Source organism: Plodia interpunctella, chromosome 5, assembly GCF_027563975.2.
Source record: "Plodia interpunctella isolate USDA-ARS_2022_Savannah chromosome 5, ilPloInte3.2, whole genome shotgun sequence".
NCBI classification, from domain to species: Eukaryota; Metazoa; Arthropoda; class Insecta; order Lepidoptera; family Pyralidae; genus Plodia; species Plodia interpunctella.
Window position 1 is genome coordinate 6,019,065 of NC_071298.1, and position 18,497 is coordinate 6,037,561.

Genomic DNA, 18,497 nt, shown 5'->3' on the forward strand with positions numbered 1-18,497 from the left:
CTTGATAATTATTCTTTGCCGAATGTGTTATTGTTAATACTTGGGTCAGATTTTATTCAAGACATTTTTTTTAGTAAACATTATAGTAACTTGTGGTTGATGCTGAAAGCACAAGTTAGCTAAGATTATCATAAGTTGTTCATAAGTTGAAGTGAACTAAAGATTCAACCATTGTGCCTTTACCGGAAGCAAGTGCTGGCTTACTAAAACTATTCAAGAAAAGTAAGATTATTAGTATTTAAATTGAGCCATGAGGACGAATCCTCGTGGCTCAATTTAAATACTCAATTAAATACTCAATTTAAATAATATTAAATCAGAACAACCCAAGTTCGAAAACTAAAAAAAAACATCTTAATCTTAACAACGAGTAGATCACTAGATATTACACCACAGAGCCCGTGCTCTGTGCACTGGCATAATAAAAGTATTCATAGAAATTTATTTAGCTGTGCTAGAATGTAAGTTTGGTTACTTTGCCTGCAGGTACTGTCACTGGGCGCGACAAGTGGCCCCAAAGGGACCACGCCGATATCTCACCCCTGTACTATCCTCCACCACTCTCCTTACAAGGTAAGCATGATTTGTTGACCACAATCGAATTCAGAATAATATATTCTAACTCAGTAAAAATATCACAGACGTGTTTTTGCTGCCGCCTGACATAAGGCTCCGTGAAGCTCACACAAACTAGATTATATTAAAATCTATATACGGATCGATACGCACCTAATCTAGTTTTACCTGGATAGATGGATCGATAAATATTTTCATAAGACAGTCTGTGCAGTGGTCTATTGTTTACGACACCTGCCTACAATCATAATGAAATATGAAGATTTTTCAGGCAAAAGGTTATTTATTACAGCTTGTGCACTTTCGTTAATCCACGGTTGCGTTAAGATATCTTCAATACTGTCACTATAATGCATCAAATATCCAGAAAATGTTCTACTATTTGCGATGACTGTAGAGTCATCGCAAATAGTTAATATTTTTAATTTCTAGTTAATAGTTTTTAATTTCTTTCGTAGGAAAGAAATTAAAAATAAAAGTCAGCAAATTTCTAATGCGATTTTTATTTATTTAAGAAATAAGAACATTTCAGGCCAGTTTGATTTATGAGACATTTGACGGCGACATTTCAGCCAGCAACAACTATTATGAGTTTTCTTTTTTTTAAGAATTGTCGTCGCTGTCATAGTATTCTGATATAACTTTCCATGGTTTGTAGGTACTCCCTTGTACGAAGTACTTTTCAAATCCATGGATATAACACGACAAAATTGCTTTTAGATTTGGTGAATGACGTTTGTATCCAGGGAGATTCGTATTTATTTTAGCCGTATTACTGTTCTTCTCGAGGGAAAAATGGATTTTCATACAATATTTCCACACGCATTTTTCGTTCGATCTCAATCACGTACTTCCACATCAAAGTTTTAACATGGTATATGATTATTTGTAAGCAGGTGTCGTATAATTTTTATTATGGATTATATTATAATATTTTTAATTTATTATTATAAATATCTAATTGTATTTGTTATTCCTCACTAAACAACGTGTTCAATCTTTAAACATGCCCGATTCAAAATTTTGTGTACGTTAGTACGAACTCGGATATATGAAATTAGTAAGATATACCTTATTTTAATTGCATATTTTAAGCCCCATCTCAATCTTAGTGTAACATATTATTAATCGATATGGAATAAATTCATTGTATTCAAACTTAAGTAACCCACGTATTCTTTATAAGGTACCTTGTTACATACAAAAAATACCCACAAATATTCTGAATCAGAGCAACCTCATTAGTTGACGACACGCAATCCCAACTCACACGCGACTTCATGTGGTCTGTTCTGTAATGTACCTAGTTATGTTATTTTAATCACCATTGACCAGCGTTTGTAAGAAAGACATTGTTTTAATAGATTTGTCTCCAGTATAATCCAAATAATTATAAATTGTTTGTCTTATTCAAGCGAATGAAGACAATAAATTACAAAAATGAGGTGTAGGTACAAAGAGCCAAACCATATCTAGAAAAAGAAAACTATCAATTTTCATTGCAATCGAAGTATTAATTGATTCCCAAAATAATAATTGGTGCTTCAAGAATAATGTTGATTTTCCAGGCCGCTTGGGATTGGTTGATCTTGATACTGGTGATCTACACAGCGATATTCACGCCGTACGTGGCGGCCTTCCAGTTGAATGAGCCCGACTTCGACAAGCGCTCGCGCAGCTTTGGAGAAGATCCTATCGTTGTCATCGATATGATAGGTAAAGGAATTGATTTCTAAAAGTGATTTTATTAGGTAACATTAATATAAATTTGGAACAACACCAAATTTCGAGTTATTAAATCATTCTACACGATGAAATTAACACTTCGTTTTTCTTACAGTGGACGTAACTTTCATAATCGATATCCTAATAAACTTCCGCACCACATTCGTGAACGCGGCGGACGAGGTGGAGTCTGATCCCGCGAAGATCGCCATGCACTACCTCCGCGGCTGGTTCGTTATCGACCTTGTGGCCGCCATCCCCTTCGACCTGCTACTCTTCGGCACCGACACCGATGAAGTGAGCTGCCTTTCCTCGAACACCCATCATACTCGACCTCATACCACAAAACACATTCCAAATTTAGAAATAGAAAGTCAATGCCTAAATTTTGGAGAACAGCCGCCAGATATCAATTGTCCGAAATGTTTATGATATCGATGGTGGTTGATGCGTCAGTCTATGGTGCAAAACTCGACATCGTATATGTCATGTTTAATATAACAAAACAGTTGTTATTAAAAATATTGCAATATTTTTATGAACATTTATAGTTATTCAAAATATTTAAGTAGGTATAGAAATTATGGCCACCTGAGAATTTTAAACCAAAAAAATTGGTAATGCTGATTTTCGTGCCACATACTGAAGCGTCAGCCTTAAATCCCGAACCAAAAATTTATCTATTAAATGAGTTAGTATAACGTGATTTTAAAATGCATATTGAGGCTATACAATAGAATAAGATTACCTAGGGTTCTCAAGCACGATACAGTCTGCATAAAGAGCGAATAAAATAGGTCATACTAAGACTGCGAAGTAGGTCAAGTTAGGAATGAACGAAGACTTTCTAGACTGTTCTTCTCAATATCTGCACACGAATAATTTTTATTTGAATTTTTACTTTCGAAGCTAGTTCGGGATTAATCGTAGCGAACATAATTTTCGGACAAATGAAACTGCGGACTCTATTGTAAATCACGTAATGTAGTGGAATGCAGTTACTGCAACGGACACTATTGATTATATACGTAACCACGATTATAATAAAATATAAAATTATTAGTTTACGCCGAACACATCAAGGCCAAATCGATTAATGAGTTCATGTCATCCACTTTATTTTACTTTAATCTGTGTTTTTATTATTACATACTTATTGTTTAATTCTTATGTCATTATGAGCTACTCTCTATCGTCTAATTACTTGTTATTTTAATCGTAATAATATTACAACTTTCATATTTTATATTTATTATTTTAATTTTAATCACGGTATGGAGCCCGAAGGTGGGTGCGTATTGAATTTGTTATACCATTTCTTGTTACAGCAGGGGCTGGAAAGTGATGAGGTATACCATCTTTGTGAACTATTTTTATGTTGCTGCCACTCAATTTTATTACATTTTAGTTAACATATATTATCGATTAATTTCCACTAGCCATTTCAAATCCACTAAGCGAATGCGTTAATGGAAGATATGGACGCTTCCCATGAGCAATATATTATGATCATTTTCAAATGTCACATCGTGCCCGACTAGCCCCGCATCCGGGCCCACTCGCCACGTCACGAGCTTACCCGCCAGAGCCCGATAACCTAAATTAGAGTATCTTGAATCGGAACTAGCGATCAATATGAAACACATACATACGCAATAACTGTGTGACTAATCGCACTAGCGGACATGTATGTAATGTCATTATAGCTTATTATTAATTTTATAAATAATGTAGATATATTGTGTATGTATAGAATAACTTTGTTGAATAAATATCGTTATTCGACAGAGTTGCAGATTGTTATGGTAACGATCGTCGCAACTCCCAAGGTGACCTCCAGACAGAGGGCCTTCACCACTTCCCTTATATATTGTAGCTAATTTATTTCAAGCTTTAGTTACTTACAACGCCTTGATTACATAAATTAACGTTACGAAAATGATAGTTAAGTAGAAATATTTCTAAGTATATCCCCAAGAGGTAATGATTAATTTGAACACTGAATGCTGTGAATTGTTATATAATTTAGAGATTAGGGAATTTGTTTTCAAATTATTTAAAAATATTTGCGGGATGTTTTATTGGCTTGTTCATTAAAAGAGCAATAATCACAAGTGCACAAAGCTTGTCAGCAATATACGCTCACACTTCCCAGACGATGTATTTGTACAAATACGTTATAGGAGAACCCCATAATTGTCACACATGAGTAAGCACAGATTTTGTTCAGTCTCCGACATGCTCCAATTAAGGCACCCACCTTACATCGAACTATAAAGAATAAAATGTACCAAATATGATATGAAATTACGACTCTATCCCCTTTATTATTCTTTTATACTGTTCATTTAAACTTTTCCTACTCGAAACTGATCTTAAATTGTTTTTATTTCGGCTGTGTCAGTATCATACTTCTATATTCTCGTTGAATATAATGTATTAAATATTTAATAATTCAAATTATTCAAGTACAAAATATAAATCTGCATTTGTATTTGGTATTACAATATGGAACTGACGCAGCTGCTGGCTGTGTTTTTTTATTTTATTATTAAAATAAATTATTTCTAATAGTCATATTTACCCTTTTTTTATTTTCTCCACTATTTAACCCTGTCCTATTTATCCCTCCTTTTATGAATCATCAACATGTTCACATTATATATGACACCATGTTACCTTCATGTCACTTTACGTCTGGCTTCGGACACCGGATAAAACTGCAATAGAATAACATTCATTTATTCTGAAGCATTCATTTTTGCATAAATCCACTTAAAATAATATTTTGTTATGAATTTAGTTAACATGTACATGTTGTAAGTGTTAAAGTTAATTTGTGGCGACTCAATTTCTTTTTTTTTTTAATTCAAATTCAATATTATTTGGTACAAACTAATTTGTGAAATACTATAATCGACTAAAACAGTACAAAGCTGGTCAACGAAACCGGGAAACTGGTAAAATTTTAATTGTGGAAAATTAGAACTCTTTCTTTGTGAATATATTCATATTTCGGCAATCCCATCAGGATCTCAAGATATGTCTAAAATATAAAAGAAAGCCATTTTAGAAAGTAGTATAAATGTTAATATGGCTCACACTACAATAAGTACTTACTTATTATCATATGTTATTTCTTCTATCAAACTGCGCTACGGTTTGTGACATAAAACTTTCAAATTTAGTAAATTAGTGGATTTAGTAAGTACTGGAGTACCTACTAATTCCATGGCAGAAACAGAGAAAACATATTTGATTCTTAGGACTACTATATTGTATGCAACGTGTCCATTACTAAATTAATCATTTCTACAGCTTACCAGTTTGTGTATCAGCCGATCATTGTTTTATTAGGATACATAGTGCCTCAAAAGGTACAAAAGGAATCCTTTTAAGAACACACTCCATATTTCGTCTGTTTACAATTTACTTAATAACATTTTTTTTAAAAGGGGTATTTAAAAATTCAAATTAAAACATCCCAACAAGATATATGTAATTAACTATTTAGGTATGAATCGAACATTTAGAATTTGTTGATTTATAAATAGGACTAAAGTAATATGTGTCATCTAATACCTATCCAATGTACGTATTAATCATCAAATGTACACATAATTTTAACGATAAGCCTTGAATACCAAAATTATTTCCATTTTACACAATTATTTGGTTTGTAGAGAGACCTACCTACTGAAATTAATTGACATGCAACTTCAGATTGATAACATTAAGGTAAATATTCAACAGAAAATAGTAGAAACTGATGGAAATATTTGAAAAAGGTAATATTTCGACTTCATAATATATATAATACAAGGCTTGCCTATATTGTGACTGGTTTTACTGGCTTATGATGCACAGTCAAATTCACGTCTTGAAAACATTTTGCCTACCAAGTACTTATATCCAATTATTTTGGCTTAATAGACAGGTTCTTATGACATTTCCTTGTATGTATAATGTAGGTACTTAAATTACATATACAAATTGAATTTCCTTTATTAAATAATACAGTACAAGATACCTACTAACAAGTACTACTTATATTAGAATTTACATAAACTTATATGCACCGCATTATGTACGATGCCAGCTAATTTTATAGTTTTGACATAATCGCTTGTAATCCTGCAACAAATACTAAAGTTTGGTTGAGCTCGACAGCATATCATAGGCAACATTTGCTTGGTTAGCGTGGTTTTGCTGCGAGGCCTCGTTGATGCTATTTAGTAAGGCGAACGTTTGATACAATGCTTGATTTGCGGCTAAGTTAGTTTGCTGTAGCGAGGGCGTGAGGGGCTCTGAGCTGTGATTGTGGTGGTTGCAGACGACGACGCTGATCGGGCTCCTGAAGACAGCGCGGCTGCTGCGGCTCGTGCGCGTCGCCCGCAAAATTGATAGATACTCCGAATATGGCACAGCCGTCCTTCTCCTACTTATGTCCACCTTTGTGCTTATTGCGCACTGGCTGGCATGCCTGTGGTAAGGTTTATTCTATTATTCATTCCTAGACTTCTACGAATAACTGATGACTAAAGTTTATATACTATTTCTTAGGTATGCTATCGGAAGCTGGGAACGTCCCCAGCTTCATGCTCCTATTGGATGGCTGGATGCACTGGCCAATGACGTACAAGCATCTTATGATAACTCCACTGGACCATCCATGAGGTATTTATATTATTTCCAGTATTAGAAATGTTTATTTCATTAATTTGTTTATTATTAATACAATCTTTGGTTATAGGTCCAGGTACATCACTGCCCTTTATTTTACTTGTACGTCCTTAACAAGCGTAGGATTCGGCAACGTAGCACCTAATACGGATATGGAAAAGGGATTCACAATATTTGTCATGCTTGTTGGATGTAAGTCCATTCAATAAATAAAAATACGTTTATATTTTTCAGAATTATGCTACAAAACTTGTATGTTTATTTCAGCTCTGATGTACGCTAGTATCTTTGGTAATGTATCGGCAATAATACAACGGCTCTACTCAGGAACAGCTCGCTACCACACGCAAATATTGAGAGTGCGAGAATTCATAAGATTCCACCAGGTATAATAATATATACGATGTTATTTTTATAAAATAATTTCAAAGTAACATTGGCCTGACAATATAATTTATTTCAGATTGCAAATCCCCTTCGACAACGGCTAGAAGAATATTTCCAGCACGCGTGGAGTTACACCAATGGCATAGACACGTCGAGTTTACTGAAAGGGTTCCCAGAATGCCTTCAAGCTGACATTTGTCTGCACCTCAACCGCAATTTATTGGCAAATTGTTCTGCGTTTGAAGGTGCTAGTCCGGGATGCTTGAGGTAATTAATTTATGATTACAAAGCCATGCTTTTGTATAGTCTCGTTTTATTATTAATTCCTAATATTCTAATTCAATCTTAAAATTGTGATACGGTTGTACATGGATTGTACACTAATAAAATTTTCCGTTTCAGAGCGCTTTCGCTGAGATTCAAAACCACACACGCTCCACCCGGGGAGACTCTGGTCCATCGCGGCGATGTTCTCACTTCGTTGTATTTTATTTCGAGGGGTTCTATAGAAATACTAAAAGATGACATCGTTATGGCCATTTTAGGTAAGAACGTATTACAAGCGAGTTGTGTGTATAATGAAGGGCAGATATACTTGACCCACAATTCGGTTCAATCACATGTGATTTCACGTGAAGCCAAAAAAAGATAACACAAGTTTTCATACTCCGCAGTTTCAAAATATCTTGAAGCTGACTAGAACAATGTATAATTTAACAGGAAAAGACGATATATTCGGTGAGAACCCGTGCATCTACACGACGGTGGGACGAAGCAATTGCCGCGTGCGCGCGCTCACGTACTGCGACCTGCATCGCGTGCACCGCGACGATCTGCTGGACGTGCTGGACTTCTACCCCGAGTTCCGCGCCTCCTTCGTCAACAACCTCGAGATCACCTACAACATGCGCGATGTCAGTAAAACAAATATACATCTACATACAGGGTTTTACAGAGTACCTATACGAGTATACATATGAAGTTGTAAGATAAGGCTACGGTACGGTGGCTAGATAGATTGTGAGGAGGTTATCTATGTAACTATGTGTAACAAAAAGCAAAATAGTACAACGAAAGTAGCCTTTGGGCACCCCAGTAACAGCCAGCTTTCATTCAAATTATTCAAAGCGGTCACAAACGGATACCTTCAAACGAGAGTTGGATATTGGGGGTCTCTAACAATGGAGGTAACTAACAATTTCAATTTAGGGAATAGAATGAGAAATTTATTCACTTGAAACAGTATTAATATAAATACTATGCATAAATCGATTGTATATATGATCTTACAGCTGTAGATGAAAATGTTAGTTACCTCCTTTTTCTATGTTCAGGACGAACTATGTGGTATCGAACCTCGTCGCAGAATGCGCTACGAGAACCCCAGCGAAGCGCGGCTACTGCGTGAAGCGTATGCGCGCACCACTCGCCGTCCACACACTGAAACCTTCGCCGAGAAGGTGGTAAGAGACTTGTCTAGCTTTTTTTTTATTTTGAATCCTACACTTCTTTTTAAGTTACTAAAATGACATAATTGTTAGCAGGATCGTAGTTAGTTTTATATGAAATATTATTTGAATACAGGATTCCCAATGCAGCGATGACGAGACTGAGTCGCCCGCCAGCCGCGGAATCCTCGAGTTTTCCACGGACAAGGCGGGTCAGGACGTCACTCCGCTCAACTTCAACTTCAGCAAGCAGCGCTCCACAACTCTCAACTCTATCACCGGTAAATTACCTTACGATTCGGAGGAATGTACATTTTTAACTTATAACAAAATCAACCATTTTGATGGACGCCCATGTACAGTACCACGTTGTTAATATTCATTCAGCTCATATTGGACTCAATTACATAATATACATAACATTGGTATAGTTAAATTGTATATTTGTATAAAATGAATTAAGTAAATAATAAAGTAATTGTAAGTAAATTGTATTTACGCAAGTTTATTGCATATTTTATAAAAATATACAAATTTACGAATTGATTGCTTTAATCAAAATTTCGCTTGAGACATAGTCTTGTTACCTAAAGATAATATATCATTTAGTACAGAACATGGGTGTCGTATTTTATTTACAATTCTATAGAGTAGATTACGTACACATAGAAATCGAATGGAGCTATGTACAATCCCCTTTTACATAAGAGATCCTTTATCACTTTTATTAATTTATATGTTTTGAACTTCTGGTATCTATCCGTCGTGTCCTTATTACCCAACTAAAACTGACTCTGTTTTGTGAAATAGTATAGCTACTCAAAAACAACATGCTTTAATGATCAACAAATAACATCTTACCAATAACACTATATTGTGTATATATTAAACATACATACACACTTATGAAGTCAATAGCCACAATTGGCCTAATTGAATACTCTTCATGGTGTTACTATAATTATATGTTTTTTGATTTACTTTAAATAATTTCCTTAGATAATTATATGATTAATCCTCGGATTATTATATTTCACCTAAATATATTATTACAGAACAAAACGTAAAAACCGAAGGTAATAATTTATTTCCTGTATTTACGGTTGAATTTTGTTTATTATGAGCAGCATGTGGATGCTTGTTATTTAAGTACCTATTTTTTATTTATTTCTGTTGATGGTGAAGTGGGCGAGGGGAAACGGACCATAACTGTTGGCCACGCGCATTAAAATTAGTTCGAGATTTTCACAATAACAGTCTAAACATAGTAAGCGATACCCACTGTGCGTTGCTGGTTTTTTGGATTAAATATTCGTGGTGCAAACGGTTCGTCCGGCGCCCCCGCCCCCGCCGCCCCGCTCTGAGCGCGGCCCTTGTGTGCAGGCATGCTAGCGCAACTAAAACGGAGCTTCCCAGACCTCTACCATCATAAAACACACCAGCCGCTGCACAACAAATACTGTAAGTATGCATATCTACAAGTTAATAGTGCATGTATGGAGTCATAGTTTTATTTCGACTTTGAACGAAACGATAACATTGTAAAATACATACCAACCAAATACTTTGTAAAATACCACCGTAACAACAGCAAAATCTAGGATAAATTAGCGAGCACTGTCAGTTTACTTTAAACATATAGATAAGAAAATTAAGCGTTTTGTCTTAGGTATATTAAACTCTACTCGATATATTTGAAAGATTATGAACTTACAACTGGATAACAGTAACCATCGAAGTTTTTTTAATATTTAGTAATTTCTATAATAATTTAAAATAACATAACAAAATGAATCTTATAAAATGTGTATGAATTCCAGCGCAATCAACACCACAAACGTACAGAGGCCGCGCCGCGGTGCGGCGACAGTCGTCGGTGGGTCCGCTGAACGACACGTCGCCGCTGACGGGCGCGGCGGCCGGCGAGCCCGCCGTCAGCACGCCCGCGCACAGCGCCACGCTGCCTGTCTCCAGCCTCAGCACTAACCCCAGCTCCTACTATACTAACGCCTCCCCCAGCCCCCCCGCCCCGGTCCACGTCTCCTGCGACGACATCCTCGCCCCCGCCGCTCCACCTTCCGCCGCGAGGACGCCCTCGTCCAGGTCTGCGCCGCATTCCGCTGTCAATATCCATCAAACTGGCCGGCCTGCCGCTTTGTCTTTTAATTCAGAAAAGGCTCAGAATGCTGCAGTGGTACGTATGTCACCTACCTATTAAACATTTATTGATTAAACAATAATATCGTATGTATTGTAAACTTTTTATGCCCAGTAGTCAAACGTACTTATGTTTCACTTGATAGGATAGCATTTCCCCTCAATACCAAAACGTGGGATCGGCTGCAACGGCGGCTTCAGTGGCGACGGTGCTGACGAGGCTGGAGGAGCTCAGCCGGCGTGTGGCCATGCTGGAGACCGGCCTGACCGCAGACGTGCGCCGCATCCTGCAGCTACTGCAAGCGCGCGAACCTACACATCACAACGCACCTGCTCATACGCCGTCACAACCCCTACCTAAGGCCTCGTTGTCGGTTCCTCAAACGAATGATGTAATTAAATGACATAATTATTAAATTTTTATTATCTTCATTTCTCAATATATATAGGGCCGGGTCGTGAGGTTCCCACATGGTTGAACTTGGAATAGCTGATCCATACGCCATCAACTTGTGAACGGGTGCTACTGGGTCTAGCTGGCTCGATTCTTTATTATATTATTTAGAAAAAAATATATAAATAATTATGGTACCTAAGCTCTTCTGGCATGACGTTTGAATAAGGTTCTTTCGGCATTTCTTCTTGGCAGTGGTCGTTCCAAAATGCTAGTAGTTTGTAGCTTTTTGTGGAAAATACATATAAGTATTATTATAATATATTTAAATTTGAAGTGAAAATATAGGAAAGCGGAACCTGGACTCCGACGTTCATTAAATACGTACACTATGAGAGAGAGATATATATATAAATATGAAGTGAAACGACTTTGTAAAGCTCTAATATTTGAATTTAGTTTGACTCCCCAATTCTAATTTGTTCAGAATCAATGGGAGTGGAGTTGGAACAGTGACCGCGAGCGCGGCGCAGGGCGGACCGGGCGCGATCGCGCGGAGCGCACTCCCGGCGTCCAGCGATCGGCCTCGGAGCCGCACGCGCCTGTCCCGCCGGCTCTGCCGCCACCCCCACACTCGCACTCTTTCTACAGGTACGTTCGCGTTACAGACTAAATTGAAGACAAGCCTTATAGGTAGAATGTTAATTTTCATTGTTCTAACAACGAAACAGGTAGTGTGAGGCAGGCGAGACGAGCGCTCTCCGCTCCCGGCCCTCGACGCGCTCGCTCGCTGAGTCCGCCTCGTGCGGCTCGCTGGCGGGGACCGAGCCGGCGCCCGCCGCGCCCGGCTGCACGCGCCCGGGCCCGCCGGGTCCCGCGCGCGCGCGCTTCCACTTCTGCCGGCGCGTGCGCACCGCGCGCTCCCGGCACGACGACGCCCGGAGCTTCCTGTGACGCGACACCACCCCACACATGGACCAATTTTATACTTCCGTTAACGCCTAAATTAACACGTCCTCGCGATCTCGCAACCGGGCGGACTTCGCCCGTGCCGAGTCCATTTGTTATAAAATATTTCTCGTATGAGCGCTTTAGTAAACACTAGAAGAAGCCCAGCGGGCCGGATTGGTTAGAATATTGTAGAGACTTGGAGTATGATAGTACCTTTTGTGTATCTAACACAAATGTTTTGAAACGCAATAAGTGATGGATATATTGGGTGCTTTAATTTTATCTAATTAACGGGCTTTTAATGTGAGCCTTTTTACTTACATATTTGTAATATACAATAGCGCTATCGGACAGTATTCATTACGCACTATTTCGATGTGTAGATAATTGTTTCGGTAATCGCCACCTGGAATTACTTTCAAAACTATCCGAACGATTTATTTATATGTAATATCGATCTCAGCTAATTCATGATGAGGTTTATAAGACTGAGAGACTACGTAACTCCCGTGAACTGTATTTCCAGAAGAGAGTAAACAAAATAACGCTTTCTACCCGTCCTTGCCCCTTGCCTTCGCGTAGTAGCTAGGTAATACTTCTGTGGTCAAAATCAATGGAAATGCTCGTTGTGGAAGTGCGTTTATGAAGATCACTTGACACATAGGTATACATACTACCACAATGTCTTTAAATAATGTATAGCTATATAATTATTGTATCAAACTATTTTCGACTTCATGTTGTTCGTTCGCAAAGCGGTTCGGATTATAAAATTTTATTGAAAAATTTGAGTGTGACAAAGCGAATTCTTTGCTTTTTTTTTAATTTAAGGTTTACTAAAATGTGGCTCAAAAAATCTTACTTTATGTATATGTTAGGTACAGAATAAGATTTTCGCCAATATATCATTGTAAGCAATAATGAAACCCACCATATTTTAGGATGTATCATAATTGTTTAACTAAGTTACTATTACCACTCTAATGAATGATCAACAACATCGAAAAGCAAACTGAAAGACATATATCTATCTATATCAGCCTATGTTTGATATTTTCATGGAAAATTACATTAGGAACTGGAGAATCTAACAATACAATGTTAGTCTACTGCATACTTTAATCACATATTATTACATTATTATTCTAATACTAGTACCGAAGTACTGCAAAATATACATGTACCTATGTTTATAAATACAAACCTCTACCTACATGTTACAGAAGTACCCGTGCCTTTATTTTCATTTGATGTCAAAATGGTTGACTCAATAATACATTAAGTTTTAAATAAATTAATTCTACTAAGTTATTATCTGTATAGGTGAATGTTGAATGTAATGTATTATATGTTCATTTTTAATGTGCGTGTGGCAAACGGTGTAACTATGCATTGTTGCTGTGATGTACCCATACAATCAAATAATTGTGACGACGATGGTCTGTTCAGTCGTGGATACACCGTCATTTATTTGAAATGAGAATATTACACCGATTAGCATTTAAAAAATACTCGTCATCTTATAAACATTTCATGACACTAAATGATCTCTATTCGTGAGCTTTTTCTTTTCTTTTTTCAAATGTACATCACATCGATGGACAAACTCTGATTGTCCTCCGTTAAAATCAGATTTTTTAAATATCTACATACTACAAAAAATATAATATAGTTTCGATTAAATAGACAACACTCAACAACTAGGCAAGATCTATCTAAATTCGTGTAAGAACTATCACTAGGTACGTTGTAGGGTCTACAACAATGTAGATTGCTACGGCGTAGAGGCGGGCGCTACGGCAGCGTAGAAGACCGCTACCGCACGGCGCAGTGGCGGCGCGCGGCGTAGGGGAGAGCGCTACGGCGTATCATAGTGGAGTGGCACGTTTTACTTTTCATGACAAATAAATGACATCGTGTTAAACAACAATACGAATAGCACATTTTATTGAACTATATGAACGCTAAACACGAGTAATTGTAAATATTATAGTATCTTAGGATATGTTTGTAAATCGGTCAATTCCCTGATAAGCATTGTTCTCGAATCTATATAGATATTAAATTGTTGCTTTGCTATATCTTTACAACTACGACGAGCACTCTAGAACTAAATTTAAATATTTGCTTTTGTAGTTGTAGAATTCCATATATTTACTAGGTAATTCGTATGTTCACAACATTACTGGTTCCTCGTCAATGAATAGACATGTTATCGTTCATTATTATTTTAATAATCTAAGCTAGATTTTTAGTACCAAAAATAAATAAATAAATGAAATTACATATTATCCTCAAAATAGCACATTTTTGTACTCAACTCGTTACGTACAAGGTAGAACTTCTAACATGTTAGTCAAAGTGCAAAAGATAATTGGACCTTTTCATTTAACATTTATACAATTACACGTAGCCTAGTTGTTTATATCCAGACTAGTGGAACATACATATAACTATGCGAATGGAGAATCGAGTAGATATTTACTTGTTAATATGAATAAAGCAAATCAGGTTAAATGTAATTCTAGATAGGTAGAATCTCAAAAGTAGCAAATGTTTGGCTAGATATAACGCATTAACGCATTCTTTGTTAAAACCTGAATTGTACATAATAAAACGTAACTAAAAATATATTTCATTCCATAAACAGAACGAAACTTTAGACTGAAAATATACACTAGGTCTTCGAAGTATTATTTGACTACTCATAGATCACACACACATAAATGCTATTAATGTCCGCAGTCAACGCCTAATTCGAAAAATGTTGTATTAAAATTCTAATTGGATGTTTTTTGGTGTCCGTGTTTACGATTAAATCGAACAAAGCATGTGCAAACTAAAGCAATTCGACTTAGTTTATAAAATATACATTTATCATGTTAATAAAAATCTTAAGTAATTTTCAAATCCTAATTTATTTTTTATGACTCAAGGTTATTAGAATACGTAATTTTTATAGTCAAATGTTACACTTTTTAATCGTTACTTTACCACTGATACTATGTCATAATAGTACTTAGTTACACAAATTTTGTAGTAATTACATTAATGTTTGACAATAAAAATTGCTATTAGTACTACCTACTCGTACATCATCTGTACTCGAGAGCACAAATAATGCCTAAGGAAAATTGTATGTTAACCTCAAAATATGAAAGCGGAACTCTCTGCGTAAATAACATAATGAAAATGCGTTTAGTTACAGTTCGGACGATACTTAGATCATTACTTGTAGTATTTAATTATCTGTATATTTTGAGATTATCATGAATCAGCGTTGAGGTCACAGGGGTTGATTACGGCGCTTACGCACAGGGTGTATGTTAATTTTTTTGAATAAAAATAAGCTAGCTTTTAAGGTAATCTTCTTTTAACTATACATATTAGTAGGTAGTACCTATTTACCTACCTACATTTTATGTATCTAGTAAGAGAAAGTTTAAATCAGAAGCTGAAGGTTACGGGCACTTATGCACATATGCTTTAAATACCTTTTTTAATTAGTTTATTGAAATGCTTCGGTATTCGTCAGCGTATGAATTGAAGTGATCAACTATATACAATATATACCTATACAGAATCACAATTTCTGTAAGTTATGTATAGGTAGATATAGGGATAATTTATAATGGAAAAGTGAAATGTTATCAACTATTTTTTCACTCGCCGCATTAATTGTGAAATTATATTGTATCAAGCATAACTTGAATATAAATCGACACAACTATTTGTATCTGAATAAGTATAAAACTAACCCTATCTAACCACATGGTTAGTTTTTATTAGATTTTTATATCCCCGTAGACACCAAATCATATAACATTATCAGGCTATATCCTGATTAACTAGATTCACTACAATTCAAACTTGACATAATATCAAAACATTTACTGATTTATTTATTGAACATCATATTTGAAACTTTCGTAATCTTTACAAATAGGTACTTATAATTTGGTTGAATGAAATGGTTGAATGCAAAGTTACATATGATACTTAATTATTTAATTTATGACTAAAGCATTGGAGTCATGTCTAACTTGTAATAATTTATAATTTTAGTATGTACTCAACGCCGTTTTAAATGGGACAGCTCTTATACATATAATGAATAAGGTAAGCAAGAACTATACCTTACGGAAAGATGTTCGCTTAATCATTTAAAAATTGTTGCCTTGAAATATTTAGTCACAAAAAACTGGTTGTTTCAGCATTGAATAATCTCACGATTATAATAAATTAGAGATATTGTAATTATAAGTTAAGTATTTTGTATTTCGAAAACATTATGCGCAAAATAAACGCGTGCATTGTATTATGTAATTTTGTCTGTGATCAAAATTTTGTATTGTTAAGCTGAAAGTGAAGCACACACCTAATTATTTCGAAATGTGAGATGTGATGGTACGAGTAAAATACCTACTTGTTCATACAGTCTGAAAGTTATTATATTCCACATTATAGTTGACTATGATCTATGATGGTTAATACTATGGTAAGATTATTGAATCTAAATAAACTTTATAACATTTATCTAAGCACATATATAAATCGAGACTCCTTTATTCATATCAGTACCTAATGGAAATTATGCAAATTGCGACAATAATTTAATAAAAGTCCTAAATATATTTGAGAAAGATATTGCTTTTTTTTTACTTTGATAACCTGCTTAATTTAAAGTATTTTCACAGAATGTGTAAACAAGTAAGTGTAACTATTAATAAATATATACGGTCATCACTTTTTATCGTAATTTCATGGTTATTAATCTACATCACATCACACTAAAATATAGTTGTCTAAGTTCTGTTACAAAATATCGTGCTAAAGCATGTTGCGTGTTAATAAAATGGTAATAATATAAAAACTTAATAGTTTCAACTGATTGTTAAAAGTCGGTAATAGAATGATAATTAAAATACTTATAACGATCTGATTTTGTAGTCGGTTGGTTTGTCACTAAGGATTTATTATTATAAACATGTTGTGTAGTGGGTAGTGCCTTGCTCACCACGATAACATTCAGTGTTTTATACACATTATAATACGTACCAACACAATATATTCCTACTACACTCGTAATTTGTTACCGAAAGTATGGAAGGAAAATAGACTAGAAATAGACAACTTTATTTACAAATTACTTTTAATACAGGATGCATCGCTAATAGGTAGTTGTTTTGCTATCCTTTATGCCTAATTATTGAATGTAGACAACGCTATAGCATTGGCAACATTATTCAGAACTTCTTATGCATTTCTACATTACAACGATTATTTTTAACAAAAGCACTGACTGGATAATAGTTCATTTAAAAAACACAAATATATCATGCTTTTTACATTTTATACGACATTATTGATTATAATTGAATGTTTGTTCATTATCGTAATATGGAAGGTAGGTACGTGAGACAAACATCACAGGTTCCTCCCTAGGTCATTGTTTATAAAGCACACTAGTCACATACCTAGTTTAAAAATTTGGATTCATTGAACGGTGTATTTTTTCTTAAGAAGTGAGTTCAGTGGAATAAAATATCACGCACATGCGACTTGTTCTTTTATTTTACTCCCTACACAATACAATTTTTATAGGAACCAGTTAAGTAGTATTGGGTGGTATTCCCACCTTCATCAGAGAAAACGCGCATACAAATTTCTTCGTTCGTTTCGTTTATAGGTTTCGGTTTTAACAAATCTTTGTTATAATAATATAAAATATAAACTTCCACTGATGCGAATTGTAAAAAAAGGAAATCCTATAAATATAGTCTTTTATGGTATATATAACACACTACAAAATCATTGAGATCCATACCAAATTTCAACAAATTCGGTCCCGCAGTTTAGGCGTGAAAGCGGAACTGACAGATAGACCGACAGATTTTCGCATTTATAGTAATATTATAAGGATTACTTATTGACATAGAATAAAAAGGGGCCCGTGCGCCTGTTTTAAAATGATGAAGAACTAGTGTTGTCAAAGATCGATAATGTCGAAGATTGAAACGCTCGAAAATTTACGTATAAAAGCAAAACCTTGATGTTGGCAAAATCATCGTTTTGGCGAACGACGGAGCCATAACACAACAAAAAAAGTAACAATATATTTTTAACCCATAGATTTCGAAAGGGCCCCGCGCTCTCTAATAAAATTTCGGCAAGCG

General features: G+C 35.4%; 1 protein-coding gene across 3 annotated transcripts in view; it reads left to right on the forward strand.

Annotated features, from left to right (window-relative positions):
• LOC128669764 (potassium voltage-gated channel unc-103-like) overlaps positions 1 to 17,882 on the forward strand; it is a 34,673-nt gene extending 16,791 nt beyond the window's left edge. The window contains exons 4-21 of one of the 3 annotated variants that reach the window (XM_053744847.2): positions 487 to 573; positions 2,145 to 2,292; positions 2,417 to 2,598; positions 3,630 to 3,650; positions 6,635 to 6,789; positions 6,865 to 6,978; positions 7,055 to 7,176; positions 7,252 to 7,370; positions 7,448 to 7,638; positions 7,774 to 7,916; positions 8,092 to 8,285; positions 8,706 to 8,834; positions 8,956 to 9,100; positions 10,203 to 10,280; positions 10,640 to 11,013; positions 11,123 to 11,368; positions 11,858 to 12,021; positions 12,102 to 17,882. In XM_053744847.2, coding sequence (XP_053600822.1) covers positions 487 to 573; positions 2,145 to 2,292; positions 2,417 to 2,598; positions 3,630 to 3,650; positions 6,635 to 6,789; positions 6,865 to 6,978; positions 7,055 to 7,176; positions 7,252 to 7,370; positions 7,448 to 7,638; positions 7,774 to 7,916; positions 8,092 to 8,285; positions 8,706 to 8,834; positions 8,956 to 9,100; positions 10,203 to 10,280; positions 10,640 to 11,013; positions 11,123 to 11,368; positions 11,858 to 12,021; positions 12,102 to 12,105 — 2,616 coding nt within the window. In that variant the 3' untranslated portion in view covers positions 12,106 to 17,882. The remainder of the gene's footprint in view (positions 1 to 486; positions 574 to 2,144; positions 2,293 to 2,416; positions 2,599 to 3,629; positions 3,651 to 6,634; positions 6,790 to 6,864; positions 6,979 to 7,054; positions 7,177 to 7,251; positions 7,371 to 7,447; positions 7,639 to 7,773; positions 7,917 to 8,091; positions 8,286 to 8,705; positions 8,835 to 8,955; positions 9,101 to 10,202; positions 10,281 to 10,639; positions 11,014 to 11,122; positions 11,369 to 11,857; positions 12,022 to 12,101) is intronic. The other 2 variants (XM_053744848.2, XM_053744849.2) reach the window with 2 other exon arrangements.
• Positions 17,883 to 18,497: the final 615 nt, after the last annotated feature.